The sequence below is a fragment of the Marmota flaviventris genome, chromosome 18 (assembly GCF_047511675.1).
Source record: "Marmota flaviventris isolate mMarFla1 chromosome 18, mMarFla1.hap1, whole genome shotgun sequence".
Taxonomy (NCBI): domain Eukaryota; kingdom Metazoa; phylum Chordata; class Mammalia; order Rodentia; family Sciuridae; genus Marmota; species Marmota flaviventris.
Window position 1 is genome coordinate 11824660 of NC_092515.1, and position 13719 is coordinate 11838378.

The 13719-nt window shown below is 51.5% G+C and overlaps 1 protein-coding gene across 1 annotated transcript; it reads right to left on the reverse strand.

Annotated features, from left to right (window-relative positions):
* Positions 1–6921: 6921 nt before the first annotated feature.
* On the reverse strand, positions 6922–9468 carry Rabac1 (Rab acceptor 1). Its single transcript, XM_027945944.2, has 5 exons — positions 9280–9468; positions 8816–9028; positions 8487–8584; positions 7238–7339; positions 6922–7155 (listed from the first exon to the last, which is right to left on the reverse strand). Exons 1-5 carry the CDS (start codon positions 9333–9335, stop codon positions 7067–7069), a joined length of 558 nt encoding a protein of 185 aa, XP_027801745.1. The 5' UTR covers positions 9336–9468; the 3' UTR covers positions 6922–7066.
* Between the last annotated feature and the right edge of the window lie 4251 nt (positions 9469–13719).

The window sequence follows — 13719 nt, forward strand, 5'->3', positions numbered from 1 at the left end:
ACAGTTTCTTTTTTTCTAACTTGATCCCAGTAAGGGGCAGTGGCATATGCCTATAATCCCAGTGACTCAGGAGCCTGAGGCAGGAAAATCACAAGTTTGAGCCTCAGCAACTGGCCAGCCCCAGCAACTTAACAAGGCTTTTAAGTAACTTAATGAGGGCTGGGGATGTGGCTCAAGCGGTAGCGCGCTCGCCTGGCATGCGTGCGGCCCGGGTTCGATCCTCAGCACCACATACAAACAAAGATGTTGTGTCCGCCAAATACTAAAAAATAAATAGTAAAATTCTCCCTCTCTCTCCCTAAAAAAAAAAAAATAAGTAACTTAATGAGACCCCATGTTAAAAAAAAAAAGAAAGAAAGCAAAAAGGTCCGTGGATGTAGCTCAGTGGTGGAATACCCTGAGCTTAATCTCCCCAGTACCTCAAGACAAACAAACAAGACTTTATCCCAAAATTAAGAAATCTTACTTTCTATTCTTCATTTACACAAAAGTACATTATGAAATGAATATTATCCTACCCCCTGAAGACAGAAAATAGAACTTGTTTCTCCGAGTCTCAGGTCTCCTTTCTCATTGGCTACCAGGCATCTCTCCTGGGCGCTTGTCCCTGGTCCAGCTCCCTGTGGGTCTGAAGAGACCTGCCTGGGTCTCAGGTCCCAGGAATGGGGGGCTACTCCAAGAGAGAAGCTCAGCAGAGCCCACCAGCCTTCCTGGAGGCCAGGGCTTTCCTGCCTCTTGGCTGGGCCAGGGGCTGCCGTAGGCCGTGGTCATTCTGGGTCTCCTGCCAAACTGGACACTCCAGGAGCAAGATGGCGTCCTCTGTGCCTTGACACAAGTGCTGTGCTGAGTGGTCCAGCTGAGCTGCCTTTGCCCTCCAAGGGCATTGGCCCAGGGAGAACCATTGACTCCACATGCTGTGGCTGCCCCACCCCTCGGTCACCAGAACAGCACTGCACACATCACTTAGCCGACTGGTTACCAGGTCTCTCAAACTAAAGCCCTGAACTCCAGTGTCACCTTGAAATGTTCAGTTTGGTGTCCACTGCCCCTTGCAGCTTGGTCCCCTGCCCCACTGCCCCCTTTCCTGGGTATTAATCTTCACAGAACTTCATCAGGAACCTGAGCACAGACCAGGCTGATGGACAGGACGCTGTGTCACAGAGGAGCTAAGGTCTGCGGCCTCCTGAAACCACAGTGGGCCCCAGACACATGGAGAAGGGGACCCAGTGGTGAACTCCTGACTAACATAGGAATGACACATTTATTAGAAGAACCACGTACGACAGGGTAGTGAAGGTTCTACTTCTTGTCACAGGGGGCTGCTCACTGCTGCGCAGCATGGCCTCACCCCCCAGGCAGCCTGCACTCTCAGGGACGCACCCCAAAGGATTCAACCAGACCCCAGGGGCTTTGTCCCCTCACATACGCAACCAGACCTGTAGGGCCCACAGCCTCAGATTAGCTGACTGGTCACCAGGTCTCTCAAACTGAAGCCCTGAACACCAGTGTCATCAGCCCAAACCAGGAAACCTGTCCCTTGGTCCCTGTAACCCCAGCCCCGGCCAGACCTCAAGGATCCTGCCACCCCAACAAGAGAAACAGCACAAATTTCAGATACCCCCATGGGGTCCACCAGACCCCAATTTCTGTTGCTCTATACTAGCCATTGAACCTCAAACTTTAAATTTTACTGTCTCCACCCAGCTGTCTCTCCTAGAGGCCACACCCTATTTTCCCCAAGGAGATTCCAGGACTCCCAGTCTTCATCACCCCAAACTCGACAGTCAGACCCCAGTCTATCACCCCAAAGTGTACCTGTGGATCTCAGCCCATCACCCCAACCTACACAGGAATCCAAGTCACTGACATCTCAAACAACTCAAGTTCCTGTCCCTCTAAATCAGACCAGAGTTCCTAAACTGTCATTTGAGAACTGAGCCAGGTATGGTATGTTTGACTGTAATCCCAGTGACTTGGGAGGCTGACAGGAGGATTGTTAAATTCAAGGCCAGCCTTAACTTAGTGAGGTGTCGGGAGCTGTCACTTAAGAACCCAGTGCCCCTTAGCCTTGAGCAATGAGAATGTGGACATGTGGCAAGCCAGCCATGGGCTGTGTGTGTGAACTATGGGCACTGAGCGCACAGGATGGACTGAACCCACATTGCCCTTCTGTTTTGGGGGCCTCGCTCTGGTCTTTTCACTTGCTCTGCCATGACCCCCACACAGCTCATGAGATGGGCATAGCCTCCCTAGATGTCAGTCAATCTCTTTTTTTTTTTTAAGAATTTTTTAATATTTATTTTTTTTAGTTCTCGGCGGACACAACATCTTTGTTTGTATGTGGTGCTGAGGATCGAACCCGGGCCGCACGCATGCCAGGCGAGCGCGCTACCGCTTGAGCCACATCCCCAGCCCTCAGTCAATCTCTTGACAGCAGACATCACTAAGCTAGACTCAACCCCTGAAACCTGACCCCTTGCCTTCTCCCCAATAAAAGGGTTCAGGACGTGCTCCTTGCTCTCTCTCTTTCCATAGACCTCAGAGGCACCATCATAGGACCCAAAGAAAAAGGTATCTCTGTCTCTGTGTGATTGTTTCGTGCAGCCCAGTTCACCTGGAGTGATCCTGAGTGTTTAGTCCTGGAACGCGACAGTGAGGCTCTAAGCAATTTAGTGAGACTGCCTCAAAATAAAAATTAAAAAAGGGCTGTGATGTAGCTCAGTGATTAAGAACCCCTGGGTTCAGTTCAATAATAATAATGGTAATAATAAAATTGGTAACTGGACTCACTGTATCTTTAACCCCAAACTAGGTGAGCAAACATTCCCCAAATTACAATATGTGCTGCTCCAGTTACAGTCACTTTGCACTAGGCAGTGAGACCCTCCTCAGTCTGTGTTGTCCCAGTCTTTGTTACATAGTGGGACCCCCAGGCTGTAACCGACAACTAGACCTGCAGCTGCTCCTAACCTGCCTCTGTTGCCCCGGGATAACAAATACGGGTCACCTCCATCCAAAACTAGAGTTCCAGCTCAGTGTCATCATCCCGAATATGCCTTCTAGACACTCAGGCCCCAGGAATTCCAGTCTCTGTCTCCTGACTATTGGTATCTTGTCACCTAAAAGTGACAATTCATTTCTATTACCCCAACCAGAAACAGGGCTGTCACTCTAAACAAGGCAACCAGATCCCTGATCTGTCACTCCTAGCCAGCAAGCTGGACCTCAATCACTGTCCCCAAAATAGACAATCAGACTTTCGGTTTCTGTCCCCCTGATGAGACCCCAAACCCTCTAGTTTGTCACTCTAAGCCAAACCTCAGGGGCTCAACACTAGAATTAGGGGCGAATAATGTTAGCCCCCAGATCAGGCCTCTGGCCTGGCCCTCAGCCCTGGCCTGCTGACCACTGCCTCAGTGATGTGTATCAAGCGCTGGGCCCCTGGCTTCATCATCTGCAAACAAGGAAAGTGGGTCAGATTCACTCTGGGCCTGGACATGGCATCCACACACCCACATGGGCACAGAGACTCCATCTCTCCTGGGAACACTGGCATTGAGACCAACAAACAAAACACCCTTTGCTACCCCCAAAATTGGGATAGTGACTCTGGCCTCAGAGTGACCCAGATGACCTGACAGCCTTACACCCCCCCAGGTCCCCACCTGCCCTGGTCTCAGGAACTCAGTGGACCCCAGACACTCTGGCTCCCTCCCTAGTCTGCAGGCAGCACTTGTCTGCCCTCTGGTGGCAGCTTCTGGAAGAGCGCCCACAGTGGCTACCTAGGCTCTGGTCTTCCCACTATGTTCAGGCCTGAACAGTGGGGTCATCTTTGCCTGCCACCACCCCTTAGCTCCCACACAGCTCCCCCGCCAAGGGCCATCCACCTTTTGATTCTGTCTTCCTTGTCTCTACTCTCCAGCCCACATCCCTGCCTCCCCTTCCCCAGGTTGGATCCTTGTCCGGGATCTCCCTCCCTCCCACCCACACATCTTCCTTCCCTTCCCCTTTTTCTCTTATTCGTGGCACAGGTTCAGTCTATCACTGAGCTACATCCTGAGCCCTTTTTTAGAATTTTATTTTGAGACAGGGTCTTGCTAAGTTTCCCAGGCTGGTTTTGAACTTGTGACCTCCTGCCTTAGCCCCTAACCCCCTAGTCACTGGGATTACAGTGTGTGCCTCTGTATCTGCCCCAGAGAGAGATTTCTTTTCTTTTCCTTTTTATTTTAATTTTCTCAGTACCAGGGATTGAAACCAGGGGTGCCCTATCACTGAGCCACACACCCCAGCCCTTATTAGTGTTTGAGACAGGACCTTGCTAATTTGCTGAGGCTGGCCTTGAACTTGTGATTCTCTTGCCTCAGCCTCTGGATTTCCTGGGTTTACAGGTGTAAGATGGCACAGTACCTAACACAGCAGGATATTTCTAATGTTTCTGTCTCTTCCTTGTTAGAAAGTCTTCTGTGGTCTCACTTTACCTTAAACAAGAATCCAAAGACCTCATCCATTTCTGCTGGTCCTGTGCCATCTGATCCCCAATATCCTCCCAATGTAATTTCCCAGGCTGTTCCCTTCACTCCCTTCACCCCAGCCACAAGCAGCACCATGTTATTGAGCAAATCTGACTTCAAGGCCTTTGTACTTACTGTCCCCCCAGACCTCAGAGGGACAAGCTGCTGCTCATTCCCCAGCAAGGTCCTGCCCTGCTCTTTCCTCCCCTCAGCTACTCTCTAGTCTCTGCCAGCCTCATCTGATTGGCTTCTGAGCTTTCCCTCTCTGAGGGCTCCCGGTGGTTGGCCAGTTTGCTTGTGTATCATGTGCCTCTCACACCAAAGGGGAGCTCTGGGAAGGCTGGGCCTTGCTTGTGGCACTGTGGCCTGCCCAGCACCTAGTAGAAACGGATAAATCCAAGCCATGGATATGACGTGCCATTCTCTATGTGGTCACATTTTCATTTTATTTATTTTTGGTAATGGGGGTTGAACCCAGGGGCACTCTACCACTGAGCTCCACCCCTAGTTCTTCTTATGTTTTATTGAGACAGGGTTTTGCTATGTTGCTGAGGCTCGTCTCAAACTTGCAATCCTCCTGCCTCAGCCTCAGGAGCAGCTGGATTAAAGGTGTGTGTCCCTGTACCTGGCTCACATTTTTAAAAGTAATAAAGCAGGGCTGGGGCTATAGCTCAGTGGTAGAGCGCTGGCCTCGCACGTGTAAGGCACTGGGTTTGATCCTCAGCACCACACAAAAATAAAGTTATTGTGTGTCCAACTACAACTGAAAAAAATTTTAACAAAAGTAATAAAGTAAAAAACAAGTTAAAATAATAATTTAACCCAATGTATCCAAAATAGTATCCTTCCAACACACATGATCAACGTAAAAATGATTAATGAGAAATTTTACAACCTTTACACACCAAGTCTCTGAAATCTGGGGTTCTGTTTGACACTTTGGGTTTGTTTGCACCAGCTGTGCCCTGGTGCACTGAGCACAGTCCACACACATGCCTGGTGGCCTACCTGACAGCTGGATTCCAGAGCAACGAAGGTCCCCTCCTGCTGTGGATCAACAGTGCTAGACAAATGACACAGTGAGTTTGGGTGATGGGCCCCAGGTTGGAGAGGCTGAGGGCCACATTACCAAGCCTTGGAGACTCCACCACAACTCTCCATGCACTTGACTGTGTCCCATGGGGCTCACAAACATGCCACTGCCTCAAAGACAGCCCCCAGGCCCCAGGTTGGCCGTCTAGAGGGCTCTCTCCTTATTTATTGTTTTGGGGTGCTGGGGACAGAACCCAGGGCCTCACACTCACCAGGCAAGCGCTCCACCACTGAGCTCTGCTCCCAGCCCCCAGGCCTCTCCCCGGTCCTCATTTCCTGACTTTATACACCTGCCCCTTCCTGACCAAGTGCCTTTCTCCCACGTGGTGGAGTCCGCGTGTTACAATGAAAAGCCATCTGCTGAGGATGTGTCCTTTGAGATTTTCACAAAAAGCTTCCTGAGTCTGAGTCGGAGCCCCCAAGCTTCCCCGCTGCATGGGCTCCAGCCCACAGCCTTTTCCAGGCTCTTCTGACCTCCGGTGTGCTGCTGGCCTGGGCTCTTGCATCTGCTGCCTCCTTTGCCCAGAACAGTCTTTGTTGAAAAGATCCACGACTGCTCCTCCACTCAGTTTAGGTCTTCACCCACGGTCACCTAGGGAGGCCTTCTCTGGCCAACCTCTTTAACCCTTAACTTGCACTAACTTCAGAACTTTCTCTGCAGTAGAGAATTAACACTGTGGCTGAGGCTGCTGTCCTTGAGCAGTTCTGCCAGCTGTCCAGCTGGCCCGTGGCTGGTGTCTGGGAACCTGGATTTCAGGAGGGCTCCTCAGTCCCTTGAGTGTGGCTCGCTGTCTAGACTGTGCCGTGATAGTCCTTCTGCAATCCTGGAGTGGGGGCACAGAGGGTGCTGATGTGGACACCCCCAATAACAATCAGACACTGAGTCTCAGTTGGCTTGCGGTTGACATCTCACGCGTCGTCACCATTCGATGCTGGAGGAGGAATTCAGCCTGCCCTGTGTGGCCACCCGAGAGACCTGGGAGGCTCCTGCCCTGTTTGCTCTTAACTTGCTCCACGTGCCTTCTCCTCTTAATGACTTTGCTTCGTGTGCTTTCTTGATAAGTCACAGTTCTGAGGACAGTTATGTGCTGATTCCCGAGTCGTCCTAGCACATCATTGAACCAGGGGTGATCTCGGGAACCCCGGACAGCCTTCCTTCTCAGCTCCTCTCTTCCCTTTAGCACTTACCACCCTGTGACATCCTGTCCCTCTACACCTTGCTCGCTGTGCCCCCCACACCTGGGCCCCCATCTTGCTTTCTGCGCTATTCCCAGCACCAGCCTCTGGAGACTCACAGAAGACACTGGGAAATGTCTGCTGGATGAGGACTGCAATGGCTTTATTTCTAACGGTGGAGCCCCTCCCTGGGAGGCAGCCTTGGCCCAAGCAGCAGGACAGTGTGGGACAGGGATGGACAGGGATGGGTCAGCTGGCCCTGAAGGCCATAAGGCCTTGAAGACACCTCACACTGGCTCCATCTGCAGCTCCTCCCCGTCCACAGCCTCGATCTGGTGGAAGGCAGCATGGAAGCCAATGACCACCAGGGTGGCTCCTGCAGGGAAATGGGCAGTTCAGGGCCACCTTCCCTGGCCGGCCCCATGGCCCACCCACAGCCATCCAGACCCTATACTTACCCAGGACCCAGAAGACAGCGGAGCCTGCACCGGCCAGCCAGAAGAAGGGGAAGGAGACTCCTCCAGCCAGAGCGTACTGATGAGCAGGGCTCACCTCTCGGCCTGGGGACAGATGTCATTAAGCAGCTATTCTAACCCATGCCCTCTCCCACAGTAACCTCTGCTGCCCCCTGACAATCTAGCATAACAAGTTCCGGAAGCTTCAGGAACCAATCCAAACTCCTTATGCCGAGGCCATCTGTGTCTGGGCCCTGCCTAGTTTTTCCGGTATCCCCTGACCACCAGCATACAGCAGTCTCTGCTCTTCAGCCCTGCCTCCTCAGGAGCCTCTAGCCTCCCACTCCAGCCTCCACTCACAGAGACAAGGAGTCTCCAACTGGTGGCCCCAGGTCCTAGTCTGACCTGAGGATGTGTTCTTTGAGATGTTTCACAAGAATACACTGAATGATTTCACATAAAATAACAGATTTCTGGCTTCTGATATGACTACAAAGTCAGGTCTGCATGTTCCCATGACAGCAACTGACAAGCCAAGTTGTGGCCGTGCTTTTCCTTCCATGCCCTGCACCCCCAGCCCACTGCTGTCACATCCCCACAGAAACCTGGACTTTCCCCTGTGTGGAATTTCCCCTGGCATCTTTCTTCCCAATGTTGCTTGGTATCAGTCTGGGGCTACATGAGCCATAGGCCTCAGTCTCCCCCTCTAGGTCCCACCCCAGGAAGCAAGAAAGGAGAGGGAGCCGGTAGGGTGGCTCATGCCTGTGATCCCAGAGCCTTGGGATGCTGAGGCAGAAGGATCATGAGTTCAAAGCCAGCCTCAGCAAAGGCAAGATGCTAAGCAACTCAGTGAGACCCTGCCTCTAAATAAAATACAAAATAGGGCTAGGGATGTGGCTCAGCGGTGGAGTGCCCCTGAGTTTCAATCCCTACTGCCAAAAGGAGAAAGAAAGGGGGAAAAAAAAAAAAAAGTGAGAGGGAAAAGATCTACGCCTGTATAAGGTCGCCACCTGGTGTCCAATATAGGTCCTTGCAGTTGATGCTTTCCACAAATGTAGGAACTGGGTGGTGGGTGGTGTTTCTGGGGTATCTCTGGGTTTGGGGTGGGCGCACTGGGTGTGCTTGACGTTTTAAGTATTAGGTTTTGTGGAACTAGAGTACACCAAGGCTGGGGAAGACTTGGGTTCCAAGGATTTGGTTGGGATTCTCAACCCAGAATTTGAGGGATCCATCTGGGCTGGGGATTTCTCACCAAAGAGCACAAGCTTGGACTGCAGTGTACGCAGGTAGAGAATGTAACAGGCTCCAAAGAAGACAGCCAGGGCCACCAGCAGCATGGGGGATGTCATCCTGGAAGAAGAGCGTAGGGAAGCAGCATTCAGGCCTCTGGGGTTTTGCTTGCCAGGGGGCCATGGCTTTGAACCAGTCGGTGAAGGTTATGTCTTGAGGACAAGAAGGCAGGATCACATATGGTCACAATGCACCCTGGCCAGATCGATGGGGGAGTACAGACCTGGCATTTGGTGACCAGGTCTGGCAATGGGACCAGCCGGTGGGGGGCGGGCCTAGGGAGGCACTCACACGCAGTACAGGATGAGGCCCAGGAACACGAACACGTAGTTGCTCTGGTAGTACTCGACATTGCGTATCAGGCGCTGGCACAGCTCACCCAGGTTGCGGGGTCGCGAGAAGCGCTGCTGGTCCACGAAGGTGCCCCAGGGCCGGATGGTCGCTCGGCGCCGCTCCAGCCACTCACGGCCGGCGCCAGAGGGAATCAGCTTTGGCAGCAGGATCCTGTGGGGCGGGGTCAGGTCAGCGGCTGACCGGGCTGGGAGTTCAGACCCGTGGCCAACAAGGGGGTAGGGGGGCTGGACTCCGGAGTCCAAGAGGCAAGTGTCCCGGAAGGGGCCAAGTCTCCTGGATCCCAGGGGAGGAGGGCGCTGGGGGCCTAGATCCAGGGTCCCTGAAGAGGAGATAAGGGACCCTCTTTTGGGTCTGGGGTCCGGGACTCCCGCGGCTCGGGTCAGGGGAGTCAGCTCGCTCACGTGGCGCTCAGCCCTTCCGCCTCGCCATCCTTCTGCTGGTCCTTCTGGCCCGCCATGTCTGCGTCGTGAAGGGGTACAGTGGCTGTAACCAGCCCCGAGCCCTGCAGACCCCTTGGGCCCCGCCCGAGCCCGGCCTCACCCTGCGGAGCCGACGTGTCGCCGCTCGGAGCCGCAGGGTGCGGTAGTTGCGCCGCCGAGCATTGTGGGAGTTGTAGTCCTAGCGGCATCAGGCAGGACGGATGCTATGGTGCCGGGCTGACTCGCAAGACAGTTTGGGAGATGTAGTTTCAGAATGCGGTGAGCGCCTCTTGGCATTGTGGGAGTTGTAGTTTCTGGAGTGGAATGTATTTTCCGCGAGGGCGTTATGGGAGCTCAAATGGCAGAAGTAGGCGTTGTGTACTCCTTCGTCCTTGGAGGGTATAATGGGGACAGTGCATAGTGTCGTTCGGACTCTAAAGGGCATAAAAAACATCTGGAGCGGGACGCGGTGGTGCACGCCTTAATCCCAGTGACTGCGAAGGCTGAGGCAAGAGGATTGTAAATTCGAGACTTACCTGAGTAATACTATTAGTGAGACCTTAAGGACTTAGCAAGACTCTGTCTCAATATAAAAACATTAAAATAAAAGCGGTGTGTGTGTGTGTGTGTGTGTGTGTGTGTGTGTGCGCGCAAGGAATGGCTTAATGGTTAAGCGACCTTGGGTTTAATCCTCGGTACCAAAGAAGAAGAAAACATCTGGAGGGTTTGGTAAAACCCTGCTTCCCGGTTGCAGCCTCAGATGTTCTGATTCGGCAAGTCTAGGGTGGCGTTCATTCATTTGCATTTTTATTATTTATTTACTTATTTATTTTAAAAATTTGAGACAGGGTCTCACTAAATTGCTGAGGCTGGCCTCAAACTTGCAATCTCTTGCCTCAGCCTTCAGAGTTGCTGGGATTATAGGAATGTGCCACCAGCCTGGCTCATGGACCACATTTTTTTTTTTTTTAAGAGAGAGAGAATTTTTTTTTTTTAATATTTATTTTTTAGTTTTTGGCAGACACAACATCTTTGTTTGTATGTGGTGCTGAGGATGGAACCTGGGCTGCATGCATGCCAGGCGAGCGCATTACCGCTTGAGCCACATCCCCAGCCCCATGGACCACAGTTTTTAGAAGCAAGATTATAGAGTAAATGTAGGAATCAATTCCTTCTTTAACAGGCAGATGTTATGATTTCTGAAGCATAGCACTCTCCCATCTTTGGACTTCTGGGGAAATATGAGATAGGAGAAAAGGGAGGAAAGTTGGGAAAATAAAAGGGCTGAGGATTTTTATTTTATTTTTTTAAAAATACTTTTAGTTGTAGATAGATACAATATCTTTATTTAATAATTTATTTTTATGTGGTGCTGGTAATTGAACCCAGTACCTCACACATTCTAGGCAAGCGCTGGACCACTGAGCCACAACCCCAGCCCTGAGGATTTGTATTTTTTGCAGTGTTGAGGATTGAACCCAGGGCTTCACACATGCTAGGAAAGAGCTCTACTACTGAGTTAGTGTGCAAAGATTCATCTGGATCCCCACGTGGGTACTGCTGCATGGCCCCACCCGGCTTTGGAGAATTAAAGACCTCAGCCTAGTAGAGAGCCCAGGTTTTCCGGCCCACTTTCCTTGAGACCCCACCCCTCTTCCCACAGATCATTCAGGCAGGCCATGGAGGAAATTGTTTAAAGCCAGAACATAGCCCCTGCTTGCAACACAAGCCATTCTTGTGTCCAAGGGAGAGTAGCACCAAACGTGTTACTACTGTTTGAGGAGGCATAGCACAGATTCTAAGCCTGATTCTGTGAATTTTTAAAGAGGAAGCTAGAATTATGGAGTCAGACTCAAGAGAAAATCCAGGCTTTGTGGCTTTGACCTAGTCACCTCTCTGAACCTCAACGTCTTATCTGGACTAGGGGATCCTAATGATACTACACTTATGGGGTTATGATGCTTCAATTAGATGGTTCTTGAAAGAATCATGATGCTGTTCAGTAAATGTAGACATTGTAATTACCACTATATTATCGTGAGTATTCTGGGTTTTTCTATAGTTCAGCCTCCTTGAACAGTAGTAACATGTTAGGGGCTGCTCTCCCTTAGACACAAGAATAGCTTGTGTTGCAAACAGGGGCTATATTCTGTCTTTAAACAATTTCCTCCATGGCCTGCCTGAATGATCTGTGGGAAGAGGGGTGGGCCTTAAGAAAAGTGGGTGGGGAAGCCTGGGCTCTCTAGTAGGCTGAGATCTTAATTTTCCAAAGCCTGGTGGGGTTATTCAGCAGTACCCATGTGGGGATCCAGATGAATCTCTGCCCCCTAACTCTTGCCTTCCAAGGTTCACATCCCTTTGTACTGAGGCCTGCTGGGAGGCATTCCTGGGGCTAAGGAAGGTAGTCCCTGTCAAAGGGGCTGCTGGGATGGGCCAAGAGGCCCCCCTATTGGTTGGGTCCCAAGATGAAGCTGAAAGAACTATGCTTTGAAGACCCGATTGGCTAAATACTGGCCAGTAACTGATTATTGGTGGGTCTCTTTGTTGTCCAGAGGCTGTCAGTAAATTTGGTTTAGATTTTCCAACTTGGTCCAGCCTTGCTTCAGAATTCAGTGGAGGACTGTGAATGTACAATTGGCCTGAGCATTAATGTTGGTGGGAGGGCACAGAGCTTCCAGGGGGCCGAGGAATCTTGGGAACTAGGTTGGTGGTAAATGCCCAGCTGCCTCTTCCCATGCCAGTCTGGGAAAATCTGAGTTTTATTTTTGTTGTGGAAGCTGCTGAATTTCCTTATGTGAGTGGAGTGAAAGCCCCTCATTCCGTAACCCACTGGTTCTTGCTCCATGCAGAGGACATACTTGCTGTAAGGCTTTGAGCTGCCAAATTGTTTGGCCACGGCCAGAGATGGGGCTGCAGGAGAGGCGGATGGCGGGCTCCAGAGAGAGAGGGGTGTTGTGGGGAGGTGGGAGGCTCTTGGGATAAGGTAATTTTGGGAATTGGGGCCTGGACACAGGAACATTTGGGAGCCAGGCATGGTGGCACATGCCTGGAATCCCAGCAGCTGGGGAGGCCAAGGCAGGAGGATCCCAAGTTCAAAGCCAGCCTCAGCAACTTTGGCCCTAAGCAATTTAGTAAGATCCTGTCTCAAAATAAAATATATAAAAAAAGGGGGGCTGGGGATGTGGCTCAGGGTTTAAGAGCTGGGAGTTCAATACCTGGTACCAAAAAAAAGGAACATTCAGGAAAGGAGCCCTTTGAAACAGGGTGGAAGAGAGGACCCTAAGGCTGAGACATTGTAAGGGATGGGAATTTGGGGTCCTTGGGAAAGGGACCTATGGCAGATTGACTGAAGTAGCAGGTGCTGGGAGATGAAGAGTGCCCTGACCCTGAGGTTCCTTCAGCTTGAGGTTTCCTTCCTGCCTCCTGGATTCTGAGGAAGTGGAGTTGAGAGGGCAGGAAGATCTTAGTTAGCACAGGCAGCCAGAAACCTGGGTGATGGACCCTGCTCTGTGACCCCTCTCTGGGCCTCGGAGTGCATCTTCCCTCAATGGATCAGTAAAGCCATCTGTAAGGGGTCCCAGGAGAGGTCCAGGCTTATGTAGCTCCCCTGCTCCCAGGGCCAGGCTCTGTCCTGGACCACATGGCCCCCGTGCTCCTGCTGCCTCCTCACTCTGTTCCAGAGCTTCTCCTTCAGATGTTGTCTGTGCGGGGCGAGTGCACACTCCCAGGGGCTCTCAGCTCCTGGCCACAACTTGGCAATGGAATCAGATAAGCAGTTGCGTCTGGAGGGGGTGGACTGGAAAGAGGCATGAAGGAACTTTCTAAGTGGATGGAAATGTTCTTTCTACACCTCAGTTGGGGCGATGATTGCACGGACATAATTTTAAAATCACTGACCTGTAACCTTAAGATTTGTGCGCTTTACTGTATGAAAGGTGATCTCAGTACAGATTAGCATAGAGCTGCCATGGCCTCCCTTCAGATTCCAGATGTGTTGCCTCCTAGGTGTGTGACCGTAAGCAAATTGCTTTCCCTCTCTGTGCCTCATACCTTGTGAATATTAAATGAGCTAAGACACGCAGAGTGCTTAGAAGGGGTGTCAGTGAATTACAATCATCCTCATCATCACATCATGGTCTCCTAGGGTCCTATCCCAACACAAGGCCCACCACCTCTGCCATCCCAAGACTGAGTCCCCTCCATCTCCCTGTCCTCACCCCATAATCCCATCACCTGGCCAATTGCAGCTGCTCTTCCTCTAACTTCTGTGAATGATCCTGTGACCCTGAGATTCCATGACTACCAAGCTGGTGGGTGTCAGGCTAAAGTGGGCTCAAGTGAGTCACCCAGCAGTGAGCCCTGAGAGGGGACTCCATCCCACCCAGGGCCCCAGCCAGAAAGCAAGCAGAACACAAGGCCCGC